General features: G+C 41.8%; 1 protein-coding gene and 1 long non-coding RNA gene across 3 annotated transcripts; one reads left to right on the top strand and one right to left on the bottom strand.

The window, feature by feature from the left end:
* On the bottom strand, positions 3,960 to 4,593 carry LOC110431295. Its single transcript, XR_002448765.1, has 2 exons — positions 4,449 to 4,593; positions 3,960 to 4,351 (listed from the first exon to the last, which is right to left on the bottom strand). It is a non-coding gene; the product is annotated as an uncharacterized LOC110431295 (long non-coding RNA).
* On the top strand, positions 4,350 to 6,880 carry LOC8073030. 2 transcript variants are annotated; one of them, XM_002436977.2, is made up of 3 exons: positions 4,350 to 4,987; positions 5,086 to 5,283; positions 5,462 to 6,880. In XM_002436977.2, the coding sequence occupies exons 1-3, from the start codon at positions 4,789 to 4,791 to the stop codon at positions 6,652 to 6,654; spliced, it is 1,590 nt and encodes a 529-aa protein (XP_002437022.1). In that variant the 5' UTR covers positions 4,350 to 4,788; the 3' UTR covers positions 6,655 to 6,880. The 2 variants fall into 2 exon arrangements, with proteins under 2 accessions (XP_002437022.1, XP_021305950.1); XM_021450275.1 differs by having other exon boundaries at positions 5,477 to 6,880.

The following is a 16,816-nucleotide window of genomic DNA, read 5'->3' on the forward strand; positions in this document are numbered from 1 at the left end:
CCAGATGAACTAGGAGGTGTGTCATGATATCGAAGAAGGATGGAGGGAACACCAACTCAAAGCTGACGAGACATTGAACGACATCATTCTGCAGAGTTGCTAGTTGCTCTGGATTGATTGCCTTCTGAGAAATTACATTGAGGAATGCACATAGGTTTATGGTGGCTAAACGTACGTGTGGAGGTAGAATTCCTCTTAAAACGACCGGCAGCAATTGCGTCATTAGAACGTGACAGTCATGGGACTTCAAGTTCAGGAATTTCTTCTCTGGCACATTAATTATTCCCTTGATATTGGAGGAGAATCCAGATGGGACCTTGATGCTGCTAAGACATTCAAACATGCTTTCCTTCTCTTCTTTGCTCAGAGTGTAGCTAGCAGGGCTTAAGTAATGACGTCCATCATCTGTCTTTTCTGGATGCAGGTTGTCTCGTTCTTTCATGCGCTGCAAGTCTTGTCGTGCTTCAAGTGAATCCTTAGACTTCCCGTAGACACCCATGAATCCGAGCAAGTTCACACAAAGATTCTTTGTTAGGTGCATCACGTCGATCGCGTTGCGGACCTCTAGGACATTCCAGTAAGGTAGCTCCCAAAATATGGATTTCTTCTTCCACATGGGTACGTGTCCCTTAACATCCTTGGGAATAGGTTCGCTGCCTCGTCCCTTTCCAAATACCACTTTTATATCCTTGACCATTTCGAGTACATCATCCCCGGTTCGATTGAGAGGTTTGGTCCGGTGGTCTGCCTTGCCTTTAAAATGCTTGCCTTTCTTTCGTACTGGGTGGTTCATAGGAAGAAACCGACAGTGGCCAAGGTACACGACCTTTCGACATTTTTTCAAAAATACACAGTCAAGGTCTTCATAACAATGTGTGCATGCATTATATCCCTTGTTTGACTGGCCTGAAAGATTACTCAGAGCTGGCCAATCATTGATTGTTACAAACAGCAATGCTCGCAGGTCAAAGTGCTCTTGTTTGTACTCATCCCACACGCGAACTCCTGGTTTGCTCCATAAAATTTGAAGTTCCTCAACTAATGGCCTTAGGTAGACATCTATGTCATTGCCAGGTTGCTTCGGTCCTTGGATAAGCACCGGCATCATAATAAACTTCCGCTTCATGCATAGCCATGGAGGAAGGTTGTAGATACATAGAGTAACTGGCCAAGTGCTGTGACTACTGCTCTGCTCACCGAAAGGATTCATACCATCTGTACTTAAGGCGAACCGCAAGTTTCTAGCATCATCTGCAAAATCTGGGAATTCTCTGTCTATCGCTCTCCACTGGGATCCATCGGCAGGGTGTCTCAGCATATTGTCTATCTTACGGTCTTCTTTATGCCACCGCAACAACTTTGCATTGTCCTTATTTCTGAACAGATGTTTTAATCGTGGTATTATAGGAGCATACCACATAACCTTGGCTGGAATTTTCTTCCTATGACGTTCTTCACCCTCAACATCGCCAGGATCATCTCGTCTAATCTTATACCGTGATGCCTTACATACTGGACATGCATCCAAATTCTCGTATTCCTCCCCACGGTAGAGGATGCAGTCATTAGGACATGCGTGTATCTTCTGAATTTCTAATCCCAGCAGACAACCTGTTTTGCTTCATACGTAGTGGTGGGCAATTCGTTGCCTTTCGGAAGCATCTTTTTTATGATCTTCAATAACTGCCCAAATGCCTTGTCAGATGTACCATTCTTTGCCTTCCATTGCAGCAATTCTAGTGTGGTACCCAGCTTTTTTTGCCCCTCTTCAGCGGTGGGATATAGCGATTTCCTGTGGTCCTCTAGCATGCGCTCGAACTTGGCTTTCTCTTTATCACTTTCACATTCTCTTTGTGCATCACGGATGGCATCACCAAAAGCATCATCGCCCCGATCATCTTCTGCCGCCACCTCTTCTTCATTATCTCCCCCCATTGCAACATCATTGAAGCCACCGTACTGAGCAATAATATTGGCATGGTCCAATTATTCTTCTTCTTCTTCTTCACCTTCATCCATTATAATCCCGCTTTCTCCATGTTTGGTCCAACAAATATAGTTTGGTACGAAACCAGACTTTAATAAGTATGAATGAAGAGTTCTTGAGTTAGAATATTCCGTCAAATTTTTGCACACGGCACATGGACAGCACATGAAACCGTCCCTCTTATTTGACTCAGCCACACTTAAGAAATAGTGCACACCATTAATGAACTCTTCGGAGCGCCGATCGGCATTATACATCCAATTACGTGTTACCATCTGCATTAAATATAACATATATATTATGAAAAACCATGCACACATATAGTTTCTCATTTTATTGCACAACATGTCTAAGATACATAGTTGATTAATTTAGGAAAGCTTGGCTACAATAAATACAATCGCAACTAGCACTAAAAAAACCAAAACTAAAATGCACTTAAGCAACATAATTAGTTCGCGTCCGATCCCAACTATAATAGATAGATCATTCGCTTGATCAACATCATTGAACTCCTTTCGTCGGCTCACTGCCTCACCACCTTCATCCTCAACCACTTGTGCAAAAGATTTCTTAATGTGTTCAATGTATTCTTCCTCCCAGTACCAACCTGTACATCCGCCGGTACCGTCCCACTGGAATTAAAAGAGAGAATCAAAAGTTTAACTAATATCATTTAAAAAAATATGCACATATATAAGCAAATGTCTGGAAATAACTCACATTACGATCTGGACACTTGTAGAATATACGACCCTTGTTTACTCCCTCTTTCGACACTTTGTACTCCATCAAAATCTTCTGCCCACACTTGCCACAAGTAATGAGAGGGAGTTCCGGACGGTATCGCTTTTGAACCCGTTGAGAGACCGAAGACCCGGTCACGGTTGCCATCTACTATCCATACTCAATTTTTAAACAATTATAAATTCCACATTTAAACATGTATGATAAAATGGACATTATATGTAGTAATAAAAATAAATCAAGTGATATTAACAAACCAATTAATTTGAACTATCCTACTTTCTAATATTATAAAAATATACTATAATTCATTCTTGCAAACTACATTAATACTAGGTCAACCATGAAATATGATATATATATATATATATACTAATTCATGTGAAATGATTCTAAATAACAACGTGGATTTGAGCTAAAAATAATGGGAACATCACAAGCCAAAAACAACATGAAAAAGACAAGAAAGACAAAAGTTAGTCACCTCCAAACATGAAGAAACGATGACGGAGTCGAAGAAGATCAACAATGGGCGTCGGAGACGAAGAACAAATGAGGAAGAAGAAGCTCCAAGAACAACAATGGTGAATGGTGCTCTCGGTTTCAAATGGGCAGAGAGGAGAAGTGATCCGGCCTATAAACCGGACCCTTAGAACCGGTTCACAAACAAAACCGGTGCTAAAGGCTAACACTTTAGCACCGGTTAACACAAACCAGTGCTAAAGGCTTTGCCTCGGCCCGTGGCGCTGGCCGGTGCTAAAGGGGACCCTTTAGCACCGGTTGGTAACACGAACAGGTGCTAAAGGGTCCCCGCCCCGACAGCACCTGTCAGTAGCCGTTGGGCAGGACCCTTTAGCACCGGTTCGTGTTACGAACCGGTGTTAAAGGGGTCTTTAACCCCGGACCGCAAAAAGGCCGAGGTTTTTGGCCATTTTGGACATCGACCAATGCCTCATTTTGTAGTAGTGTTCAGAGTCACTTCTATCTATATACCTCACAGATCACTTCTATCCTAGTAGTCCGGTTACAAATTACTCTTCTTAATAATTTTCAACAAAGCTCTCCGTTGGTTTTTAAAAAAATACACATATATAATTCATATATACTACTACTATATATCTAAGTAATAATTAATGAAATCGCAAGATACTAGCTAAGCCCTGACATGTGACATCTACTCGGGTGATAGGTGCGTTATACCTAACATATGAACAAACACGGCACGTAATGAACTTGGAAGACCACTCATCCATATATATTCCACAGATAAACAAACAATTAATCAGCGACCAATAATATATACATGTGATTGCCCCAGTTCCATCCACTCCCGATTGTAGACCATTTCGCAAACATATAAGTATATAGCAAAAATATAAGGCTGACTAAGTTGGCAGGGGACGGGACAACAAGGCCTAACCGACGGTGTAACAAGCTAGGCCTAACCGATGAATCATCCAGCACTGATAGCGGCGACCCAGCTCAGTCCCGGTGGAGTTTCAACGGAAGCAACCAACCTTATATATAGTTCTGGTCCCGGCGACCTGTTCCACCATGTTCGCATCCGTCTCCATCCTTGGGACGCCATTTCCATCGCCAAGCCAACCAAACCCAGTCCTGAGGCGAAATTGAAATAAGCTGCTGTGATAGCAAAAGTCGAATAAAAGATGGATGAATGAGTCCTACTGTCTAACGTGGAATTAGGTAAGCAGACCTAATTATTGTGCACCGGTTCTGGACAAGTCAAACAACGGAGGGAGGGAAGCTACTAGCCGCCTTGGTCGTAGTACTCGCACCATCACCACCAACCCACGCCACGCCACGCGACTCCCAACCAAAACGAACAACGAGGCATACAATACAATTCATTTCCCAACAGATCAATCATCCTCTACATGTTACATCACCTCGCCTGTCGCGTTTTTATAAGCCTTAGAAAAGAGATGCGCCGCGCGCGCGGTGGCCATCTAGCTATCGCTGGTAGTACATATCAGCACCGGACCGGCCCTCTGCCTTGAGGTTGCGTGTATTGTTCTTTGTGGGCGTGGGCGTTGATGGCGTCAACGGCATACTCGCGGCCATCGAAGCCGCCTGGGCCGGCGGCCGGCGAGAGGAAAGGACCACGGCTGGCCAAGGAGCTCGGCAGGATCGAGCCCAAGAAGCTGGGCATCGGGCTGGTGGCCGGCTGCTGCCTCGCGCTGCTCACCTATCTCTCCTTTGCCCGGCTATTTGCCATCTACTCGCCGGTATTAGGTATGGCCTTCGAATCCGATTCCCCCACTAGCCAAGAATTCGTCTCTCTTGGATGTGTGCTTACTTGTGAGAGTTCTTTCAATGAAATTGAGCAACAGACAGCTCGTCCCTGTTGTTGAAGAACACGCCGCCGGCAACGACGACGGTGCCGGCTACAGAGGCGCTGCCGGTGCAGCAAAAGACCCAAGTGGAGGACCAGAAAGATGCTCCTGACCCTGAGCTGGACCCGAACATGCCAAACTTACCAGAGGTCACACAAAAGGATCAACAGGAGGCGGCCACGGCGACAAAGCCAGGTACTATTTGCATTTCCTAATAAAGGACCTCACGTTGGAAAGGGTATCTCATTCTCAAAGTACTCCTAATTAGTATAAACCGTTTAATTTAGATGATGATACGCGTTTTGATTATGAAGTAGTCCGTGTACAAATACGATGTAATTAAGACATGCACAATCCTCTGTGTTTTCATCAGCCGGTGCCGTCACAGAGGCCAAGATCACCTGCGACGAGAACGGCGTTGACGAGGGCTTCCCGTACGCGCGCCCTCCCGTGTGCGAGCTCGCCGGCGACATCCGTATCAGCCCCAAGGAGAAAGCCATGTACTTGGTTAACCCGTCCGGCGCCGGCCCGTTCGACTCCAACGGGGAGAAGAAGATTCGCCCGTTCGCCCGCAACGACGGCTTCCTCCTCCCAGGCGTCGTGGAGGTCACCATCAAGTCCGTGTCCTCGGCCGCAGCCGCGCCGCAGTGCACGCGCCGGCACGACGTCCCGGTGGTGGTCTTCTCCGTGGCCGGGTACACGGACAACTTCTTCCACGACAACACGGACGTGCTGATCCCGCTGTTCCTCACCACGGCGCACCTGAAAGGGGAGGTGCAGTTCCTCATCACCAACTTCAAGCCTTGGTGGGTCAACAAGTTCACGCCCCTGCTGAAGAAGCTCTCCAACTACGATGTCATCAACTTCGACGAGGACAAGGAGGTGCACTGCTTCCGGGCAGGACACCTCGGGATGTACCGGGACCGCGACCTCATCATCTCCCCTCACCCGACGCGCAACCCGCACAACTACTCCATGGTCGACTACAACCGGTTCCTCCGCCGCGCCTTCAGCCTGCCGCGCGACGCGCCGGCGGTGCTCGGGGCGGAGACCAGCGCCAAGCCTAAGATGCTCATCATCGAGCGGAAGGGCACGCGGAAGCTGCTCAACCTGCGGGAGGTGGCCGCGATGTGCGAGGCGCTCGGCTTCGCGGTGACCGTGGCGGAGGCCGGCGCTGACGTGCGTGGCTTCGCCGAGAGGGTGAACGCGGCCGACGTGCTCCTCGCGGTGCACGGCGCCGGGCTCACGAACCAGATCTTCCTGCCGACGGGTGCCGTGCTTGTGCAGATCGTGCCCTGGGGGAAGATGGACTGGATGGCGACCAACTTCTATGGGCAGCCGGCCCGCGACATGCGGCTCCGGTACGTGGAGTACTACGTCTCGGAGGAGGAGACGACGCTCAAGGACAAGTACCCCAGGGACCACTACGTGTTCAAGGACCCAATGCGCATCCACGCGCAGGGGTGGCCCGCCATTGCCGAGATCATCATGAAGCAGGATGTCATGGTAAACATGACAAGGTTCAAGCCGTTCCTGCTCAAGGCGCTCGACGAGTTGCAGGAGTAGCTGGAGAAGGGTGATTCCCTTTGGATAGCCTTTGTATGGCTCGATGCGGACAGTTTGGATAGGGCGATAGGCCAGCACAGATGCGGTACAGGGGACTTTTCGTTTTTTTTTCTTTTTCTTTGTCATTAAATCAACTAAAATTTTTTATTTTCATTTGGGGCTGTTTATTAACACGTCGTTGTGCAATTTGGAAAGAGCTATAAATTACTCCTTCAACGAAAGATAACTTCAGTTTTGTGTCGGAAACGAAGACAAAGATTTTTTTGGCACTGGGACTAGGAAAATACAACAAATTTACAAGATAACTTCAGTTTGTTGTTATGAAAAAAAACTATAAAACATTTGGGTATTCAAAAATCAACAGCATAGAGTGTTTCTTGAAGTGCTAGTGTTTTAATTAGAACACCTAAAATAGTGTCTCATATTTTGATATATTTAGAAAAACAATTGATAATACAAAAGATAAACTACTTGACATAAAACGATATTTTAAAAAGATAAAATTGTTCCTTGGATCGTCAACTACCAGCCCAAGCTTGGGAATTGCACTAACACTACTAGACAACAGGCCTTTGGTCACTTGTCCAAAATAAACAATAATCTCGACCAAATCAGAGTTCGGGACAAAAACATATTTAGTCCCGGTTGGTGAGACCAACCGGGACTAAAAGTCCCCTGCCCAACGGCTATTATGTCAGACATCGGCAGAGGGGACTTTTAGTCCCGGTTGGTCTCACCGGGACAAAAGCCTAGCCTTTAGTCCCGGTTGGTACCAAATTAAAAGCTTTTGTTCCGGTCCGTCCCACCGGCCGGGACTAGTGTTGGAATTTAGTCTCGGTTTTTAAAAGGAACCGGGACTAAATGTCCCTCCCCATATTTGAACTCTTCTTCCCGTGGCCGAGCCCATCGATCTTCACTCTTTTACTGTGTTCTTTATTTGGAGTTGCTTGTTCTTGCTTGCTCTCATCTCCGGCTATTGATTCATTTCATCGTTTCTACACCGTCATCGACTTGTTAAGAGGTCACTAGCTTCATCTTCTCAACATTTAGAAGCGGCGTATGTCATTTCCTAGTGTTATGTATATTATTTTTTATTTTATGGTTTTTTTAAGAGGTTATTAGCTTCATCGCCATTTCAAAAGCGACGCGTTTTTTTAGAGAAATAGTGGTAATATGTTTTTTATTTTAATTAGTTTAGAAAAAAATAAAAACATATAATACTTTAATTTGCAATTTTTGACCGATTTAGTTAGTTAATTATAACTAGTATACATACCACATTTCATGATTATTTAAGAAAATTGAGATTTTTTGTGCTTTTTTAATTTAGCTTGTTTAGAAACATTAGAAATATAGAATTTTAGGTTTTTTGTTACTTTAATTTCTCTATTAAAAATAAAAACATATAATACTTTAATTTGCAATTTTTAACCGATTTAGTTAGTTAATTATAACTAGTATACATACCACATTTCATGATTATTTAGGAAAATAGAGAATTTTTGTGCTTTTTTAATTTAGCTTGTTTAGAAAAATTAGAAATAGAGAATTTTAGGTTTTTTGTTACTTTAATTTCTCTATTAAAAATTAGAAACTTATAATACTTTAATTTGCACTTTATGACATGGTTAATTAGTTAATTATAACTAGTATGCATGCCACATTTCATGATTAGTTAGAAAAACCAGAAATAGAGAATTTTAGGTTATTTATTACTTTAATTTCTTTATAAAAAATTAGAAACTTATAATACTTTACATTGCAATGCAGACAATGACACGTCATTGGATGTACAATGCCGATCGCCGCTCCAAAGAATTCATTGATGGTGTGCATAATTTCTTAAGAGTGGCCGACGAAAACAAGCGGGATGGATTCATATGTTGCCCATGTGCCTTGTGTCAGAATTTTAAAGAATATTCTAGCTCTAGAAATATTCACTCATATTTGTTGAAGTCGGGTTTTATGCCAAACTATATTTGTTGGACCAAGCATGGAGAAAACGGGATATGATGGAAGAAGGTGAAGAAGAACAGTTGGAGCCTGACGACATTATTGCTCAATACGATGACTTCGGTGATACAGCAATGGGAGAAGCTGAAGATGAGGCAGATGCAGAAGGCGCACCTGTTGAAGATGATGCTCTTGGTGATGTCATTCGTGAGGCACAAAAAGATTGCGAAAGTGAAAAAGAGAAGACAAAGTTTGACCACATGTTAGAAGATCACAAGAAATTATTATACCCATCTGCCCAGGATGGGCAAAAAAAACTGGGTACAACACTAGAACTGTTAAAATGGAAGGCACAGAATGGTGTATCCGATAAGGCATTTGGGCAATTACTGAAGATCCAAAAAAAATGCTGTCAAAGCCTAATGAACTGCCCACTACTACGTACGAAGCAAAACAGATCGTCTGTCCTTTGGGATTAAAAATCAAGAAGATACATGCATGTCCTAACGACTGCATCCTATACCGTGGCAAGGACTACGAGAATTTAGATGAATGCCCCGTATGTAAAGCATCACGGTATAAGATCAGGCGAGATGACCCTCGCGATGTTGAGGGGGAAGAACGTCCCAGAAAAAAAATCCCTGCAAAGGTTATGTGGTATGCTCCTATAATACCACGTCTGAAATGTCTTTTTAGAAATAAGGACCATGCAAAATTGTTGCGGTGGCACAAAGAAGACCGTAAAGTAGACAACATGTTGAGAGACCCTGCTGATGGGTCCCAGTGGAGAGCAATAGACAGGGAATTTCTAGAGTTTGCAAAAGACGCAAGAAACTTAAGGTTCGCTTTAAGTACGGATGGTATGAATCCTTTTGGTGAGCAAAGCAGTAGTCATAGCACTTGGCCTGTTACACTATGTATCTACAACCTTCCTCCATGGTTATGCATGAAGCGAAAGTTCATTATGATGCCGGTGCTCATCCAAGGCCCGAAGCAACCGGGCAATGACATTGATGTCTATCTAAGGCCATTAATTGAAGAACTCCTTCTTTTATGGAGTGAAACAGGTGTTCGTGTGTGAGATGAGTACAAACAGGAACACTTCGACCTACGAGCACTGTTGTTTGTGACAATCAATGATTGGCCTGCTCTAAGTAATCTTTCAGGACGGACAAACAAGGGATATAATGCATGCACACATTGTTTTGATGACCTTGATAGTATATATTTGAAAAAATGCAGAAAGGTCGTGTACCTTGGGTATCGTCGATTTCTTTCTATGAATCACCCAGTTAGAAAGAAAGGAAAGCATTTTAAAGGTAAGGCAGACCACCGATGCAAGCCTCGCAATAGAACTGGAGAAGATGTATTTGAGATGGTTAAGGATGTGAAAGTAGTTTTTGGTAAGGGACAAGGCAGCCAACCAGTTCCAAAAGATGCAGCGGGTCATGCACCCATGTGGAAGAAGAAGTCAATATTTTGGGAGCTACCCTATTGGCAAGTCCTAGAGGTCCGGAATGCGATCGACGTCATGCACCTAACAAAGAATCTTTGTGTGAACCTTCTAGGATTCATGGGTGTATATGGTAAGCCTAAGGATTCACTTGAAGCACGACAAGACTTGCAACGCATGGAAGAACGAGACAACCTGCATCCAGAGAAGACAGATGATGGACGCCAATATTTAAGACCTGCTAGCTACACTCTTAGCAATGAAGAGAAATAAATCATATTTGAATGCTTAAGCAGCATCAAGGTCCCATCTGGATTCTCCTCTAATATAAAAGGTATAATTAATGTGCCTGAGAAGAAATTTCTGAACTTAAAGTCGCATGACTGCCATGTGCTTATGACGCAATTGCTTCCAGTTGCATTAAGAGGAATTCTACCTCCGCATGTACGTCTGGCCACCGTAAAGCTATGTGCATTCCTCAATACAATTTCTCAGAAGGCAATCAATCCACTAGAACTAGCTGCTCTACAGAATGATGTGGTTCAATGTCTTGTCAGCTTTGAGTTAGTGTTCCCACCATCCTTCTTTGATATCATGACACACCTCCTAGTTCATCTGGTCAAGGAGATCAATATTCTGGGTCCTGTGTTCCTACATAATATGTTTCCCTTTGAGAGGTTTATGGGAGTTCTGAAGAAATATGTTCACCAACGTGCTCGGCCAGAAGGAAGCATCGCCGAGGGCTATGGGACAGAGGAGGTCATTGAGTTCTGTGTTGAATTCATTCCTGAACTTGACCCAATTGGTGTTCCTGAATCGCGCCACGAGGGGAGACTGAGTGGAAAGGGAACACTAGGAAAGAAAACATACATCGGTATGGGGGACGATTCTTTCAATAAAGCACACTACACAGTTCTTCAAAACTCATCCGTGGTGGAGCCGTATGTCATGAAACACAAGGACTTCCTACGATCGCAATTCCCAGAGAAGAATGAAGGTTGGCTTATGCGTCAGCACATAGACACTTTCAGTGATTGGTTACGAAAAGAATGTCAGGGTAATGACCAGATTGATGAGCAACTGTATTTGTTGGCTAGGCAACCATCATGGCACATCCTCACGTACAAAGGGTACGAGATAAATGGAAATACATTTTACACCCTAGGCCAAGATAAAAGAAGCACGAACCAAAATAGTGGAGTTCGCGTAGACGCCATAGACCCGAATGGAAACAGACAAACATATTATGGTCGTATAGAGGAGATTTGGGAACTAGACTACGCACCTAATTTTAAAATCCCTTTCTTCCGGTGCCAATGGGTGAAGGTTACCGGAGGCGGGGTGACAGTTGACAAAGACTATGGAATGACAATAGTGGACCTCAACAATGTTGGTTACAAAGATGAACCATTCGTCCTTGCTGCTGATGTGAATCAGGTGTTCTATGTGAAAGACATGTCTACAAAACAGAAGAGAGAGAAAAATGACAACAAATCAACAAACGAGCCAAAACGCCATATAGTTCTCTCAGGGGAAAAAACATTGTGGGAATTGAGGACAAATCAAATATTTCAGAAGATTATGAAAGGGATGACCGAATCACGCCTTTCAATGTGACCAAAGATCCGAGCATACTGATAAATGCTGAGGACACTCCATGGTTACGTCAAGATCATGACCAAGGAACATACGTCAAAAAGAAGATCACTATTGTGCCCGCCTAATAAATAGATTGCAATATAGTATGTGTATGTGACAATTGTAACTTAAGATGTTTATATTAGTTTTTCTTATTTTATATCATCTCAAATAATGAAATGACATTTAAGTTTGCTATTATAAGAGATGTGTCAATTATTTGTCAAATGCAAAAATAGTCAAACTTGGTCAAATGACCCATTTGATGACTTGAAATGAAAAAAATTTGAATACAAAGTTGTTAGAGATCATCAAGATCTACATTTGATATATTGTCCATTTTTCCATTTGGATAAATTTGAGCCAATCCTAAGCACATTTGTTCAAAATCCAAGACGGGTATTGGTCAAACTTGGTCAAATGACAAACTAAATTACTTAAAATGAAAAAATTTTGAATACCAATTTGTTAGATATCATCAAGATCTAAACTTTTTATATAGACAACTTTTCTATTTGAGAAAGTTTAAGTTCACAATACCCACCAATTCTTGAATCTCACACAAACTATATGAAACTACATGTGTCAATTGTGGATTTTGAACTACACCTTCGCAACACTTTGTCAAATGCAAAAATGGTCTATATATTAAATGTAGATTTTGATGAGTGGAACAATATTGATATTCATGACTTTTCCGTTCGAGACCATCTAGGGTTCTGAAAACCGATGCGTGGCTATGAATTCTATCGAAATTCAAAATTGAGTGGTTCAAACTTTTCCAAAAGAAAAGTTGACCATTAGACAAAATGTAGAACTTGATGAGTGCAACAAACTTTGTATTCATTACTTTTCCATTTAGGACCATATAGGGTTCGGTCAAAGTGTGTGTTTCTAAAAACCAATGCTTTGACTTTGGTCAAACTTGGTCAAATGACCCGTTTGATGACTTGAAATGAAAAAAATTTGAATACAAAGTTGTTAGAGATAATCTGATGTAAAGGTGAATATTGTTGTAAGTATAAATAAATAAGAAATAGAGAAAAATTTTAAAAAAATAATTCGATGTAATGGTGAATATCACGTATATCATGATTTTGGAGATAAATGATGATAAATAAACAAAATTTACGTTTAAATATTGCACAAACAAATTTTTCTATCAAAAACATCTGCTTTAAGATATTAAAATTAAATAATACATTTTTGCATTAACAAAATACTAATTATTTTTCATATTTAAATTTGTTAATATAAGTGATGAAAAGATTTTATGTTTTCAAATTTATTATGTAACCAATTAGACAAAAAGAAATAGAACTATTATTTTTTAACAAATTAATACCTATTATTCTATTTACTATGCAGTTAACAACATTAATCTAATTATTGTATGCATAAATAAATAAGAAACTAAAAAATGCATTTAGCCCCGGTTCCTGGCTAGAACCGGGACTAAAGGTTGCCTTTAGTCCCGGTTCTAGCTAGAAACCGGGACTAAAGGTCCCCCCGTATATTTAAGCGCGTCGTCTTCTTCCTCAGATCGATGTTGCCCTAACTTCCTCTGCCGCGCGCCGCTCCTCCCTGCCGTCGCCTCACACTCATCCAGGAGCCGCCGCCGCCACCGCAGCCGAGGATCGCCCCCACCGCCGCCGCCACCGAGCCGAGGAGCCGAGTGCCTTCTTCTCCGGCGCCGAGCGCCCTTCTTCTCCGTACACCGCCGAGAGCACTTTTTCTCCACCGCGCTGCCGAGAGCTTCTTCTCCGGCGACCGTACGCCGCGCGTGTTTCTTCTCCGTACACCGCGCGCGCGAGCTTCTTCTCCCTCGGCCGCCACCGTACGAAGATGATCTCTCGGCCGACACTTTTGCATTGTGATGTTTTTTTAGAAACTATATAGGTTGAGCAAATTGTTATGAGAAACAGTTATGAGATGAGATGTGTTTAGATTTGGATGAGAAATTGTTATGAGAAACATATGTTTAGATTTGGATGAGAAATTGTTATGAGAATTTGTTATGAAATGAGATGTATAATTTCTATTTTATAATTTATCTTTTGTATTATATAATTTATATGATATAATTTACCATGTGTTGTAATTAGTTAGTAGGGATAGGTTATGAGATGAGATGTATAATTTCTATTTTATAATTTATCTTTTGTATTATATAATTTATATGATATAATTTATCATGTGTTGTAATTAGTTAGTAGGGATAGATATTGAGATGAGACGTATAATTTCTATTTTATAATTTACCTTTTGTATTATATAGTTTATATGATATAATTTATCCAGTGTGGTAATTAGTTAGTAGGGATAGATATTGAGATGAGATGTATAATTTCTATTTTATAATTTATCTTTTGTATTATATAATTTATACGATATAATTTATCATGTGTTGTAATTAGTTAGTAGGGATAGATATTGAGATGAGATGTATAATTTCTATTTTATAATTTATCTTTTGTATTATATAATTTATATGATATAATTTATCCTATGTTGTAATTAGTTAGTAGGGATAGATATTGAGATGAGATGTATAATTTCTATTTTATAATTTATATTTTGTATTATATAATTTATATGATATAATTTATCCTGTGTTATAATTAGTTAGTAGGGATATTGAGATGAGATGTATAATTTCTATTTTATAATTTATCTTTTGTATTATATAGTTTATGTGATATAATTTATCCAGTGTTGTAATTAATAAGTAGGGATAGATATTGAGATGAGATGTATAATTTCTATTTTATAATTTATCTTTTGTATTATATAATTTATATGATATAATTTATCATGTGTTGTAATTAGTTAGTGTTGATAGATATTGAGATGAGATGTATAATTTCTATTTTATAATTTATCTTTTATATTATATAGTTTATATGATATAATTTATCATGTGTTGTAATTAGTTAGTGGGGATAGATATTGAGATGAGATGTATAATTTCTATTTTATAATTTATCTTTTGTATTATATAATTTATATGATATAATTTATCATGTGTTGTTGTATCGAATATTGTCTAAGTTTAGTCTATCTAAATAATTTTTGTTGATCGCGTCAAAAACTTTTAACACTTGATTAAATTTGCAGAAATGGCCAATCCGAATGACAACATGGATGATGCAATGATGGACCTAATCAACAGTGGTGCCAATCCAGATCCCCAAGGCGAAGATGATGGGAGTCAGTACTTTGTCGATTATGAAGAACTTGTGGGAGACAATCCTGATCAGGTCTATCTACTATCTAGTATATATGTATATATATGAAATTAAAATAAATGATATTTATACTAATATATTTATACTTGTTTGTGTAGCCCTCTAAATCGGCGACAACTTCTGAGAAGAGTAGAAAAGTGCGCGGCCCGAAGAAGCCGTTGGAGGGTCGGTACATTCTGTCGGAATTCGATGAGGGTACAGGACAAGTACTTGGAGCTAATTCTAAAAAATTTGTTGCGCACTGTGGCTACCTTGTAAAGGACAGGCTCCCAGTTAGTGCTCGTGAATGGAGGCAATGGAAAGATAACCCTAATAGGAATTGATTTGTCAAGATATCCTTCAACATTTCACGCTCGATACACAGGATGAAGCTTTGAAGGAGAAGGTTAAAATCTGGGCTATGCTGAAGATGGCCAAACAATTTCAGGCTTGGAAGAAGACATTATACAAGGCTTTTGTTGCACAAGGCCGGACACCAGATTTTACCAACAAGGCCTACGTCAAGTTGAGGCCTTTTTGGGATGAGTTCGTAGAGTTTAAGAACTCAGAAGAGGGTCAGGCACGGATGATCAAGAATCAAGAAAATGCTAAACAAAAGCAATACCACCATCACTTGGGTTCAGGTGGCTACAGGACTGCTATTCCTAAGTGGCAAAAGCTGAACAGGAGATTCTTGGGAGAGGGATCGAACCAGAATCAATGCACTGGCCCGAGCGCGCCAAGTATTGGTTCATTGGTCATGGGGGAACCATAGACCTAGAGACCGGAAAGATAGTGTACGGCGAAAAGCTCGAGAGAGTAGGACAGAGAATGGCCTATGCTAGAGGATTAGTTGAAAGCGGCACCTGGCAGCCAAATAGAGAAAAGGATGAGCTGACATACGCCCTGGAGACTGCTGAACACGGTGGGCGAACCAGAGGCTATGGGGAGATATCATGGGAGCATGGCTTCCCTAAAGATAGACCGACTTATAGAAGCCGCCAACGAAAGAAGGAAGAGGAAGCAGAGCGGTTGCATAGGTTGGAGGCAATGGTGATTGAGTCACGCGAAGCGGCTCGTGAAGCGATAGCGCGAGAGAAAGCGCTTGAAGAGAGAATGAACGAGGAGATCAAAAGACAAGTGCAGATTGCAGTAAGTTCTATACAAGGGCAAACTGCATCACAGCCTAGAGTCAACAGAGATGCCAACTATTCAAGACGACGTGGGGCTGCACTTTCCGGTGGATGACATCACTGAGCCTCTAACAACATGTGAGCTGCACATTCCACAGGGGACTGCCACAGTCATGGTTGCTGTCGCTGTTGTAACTCCTGTCGACCCTACGAGGACACCAAGAATCCATGGGGCGATAATTCCACCTGTATATGCTAGTGTCTCCGTGGATAGAGTTATCAAAGGCTTCAGTAATGTGCAGCTTGAGATAGAAGGAGGTGATGGAGAGAAGACTCTAGAAGAAGCAGAGAAGACTTTTATTTGTTGGCGCAAGCGCTACATCATTATTCCTGGGGCATCACCTAGTAGTCTACCACCACCTCCTCATCATGAATCTAATCCTAGGTGCGGATGAAAATTGACTATACATTTGTTCACTAAATTTATTTTGCATTCTCTTAGTTAGCGGTTTACTCATATACCTTTTATTTTCACAGGTGGTCACCGACATGTCATAGTGCTGCGGGTGATGACGAGGGAGTGCAAGACACGGCTGCATCGCCTCGGTCTCCAACGCCACCACTTAGGGCTCCAACACCGCCACCTCGGGCTCCAACACCGCCACCTCAGGCTCCAACACCGCCACCTAGGGCTCCAACGCCACCTAGGGCTCCAACGCCGCCTCCTCGGGCTCCAACACCACCACCGGCCGCCCCAT

Source organism: Sorghum bicolor, chromosome 10 (genome assembly GCF_000003195.3).
Source record: "Sorghum bicolor cultivar BTx623 chromosome 10, Sorghum_bicolor_NCBIv3, whole genome shotgun sequence".
NCBI classification, from domain to species: Eukaryota; Viridiplantae; Streptophyta; class Magnoliopsida; order Poales; family Poaceae; genus Sorghum; species Sorghum bicolor.

Bases quoted from the DNA above. Each gene is read 5' to 3' on its own strand.
- LOC8073030 (XM_002436977.2), top strand. From the start codon at position 4,789: ATGGCGTCAACGGCATACTCGCGGCCATCGAAGCCGCCTGGGCCGGCG. The intron at 4,988-5,085 runs GTATGGCCTTCG...ATTGAGCAACAG, and splicing joins CATCTACTCGCCGGTATTAG to ACAGCTCGTCCCTGTTGTTG. The intron at 5,284-5,461 runs GTACTATTTGCA...TGTTTTCATCAG, and splicing joins GGCCACGGCGACAAAGCCAG to CCGGTGCCGTCACAGAGGCC.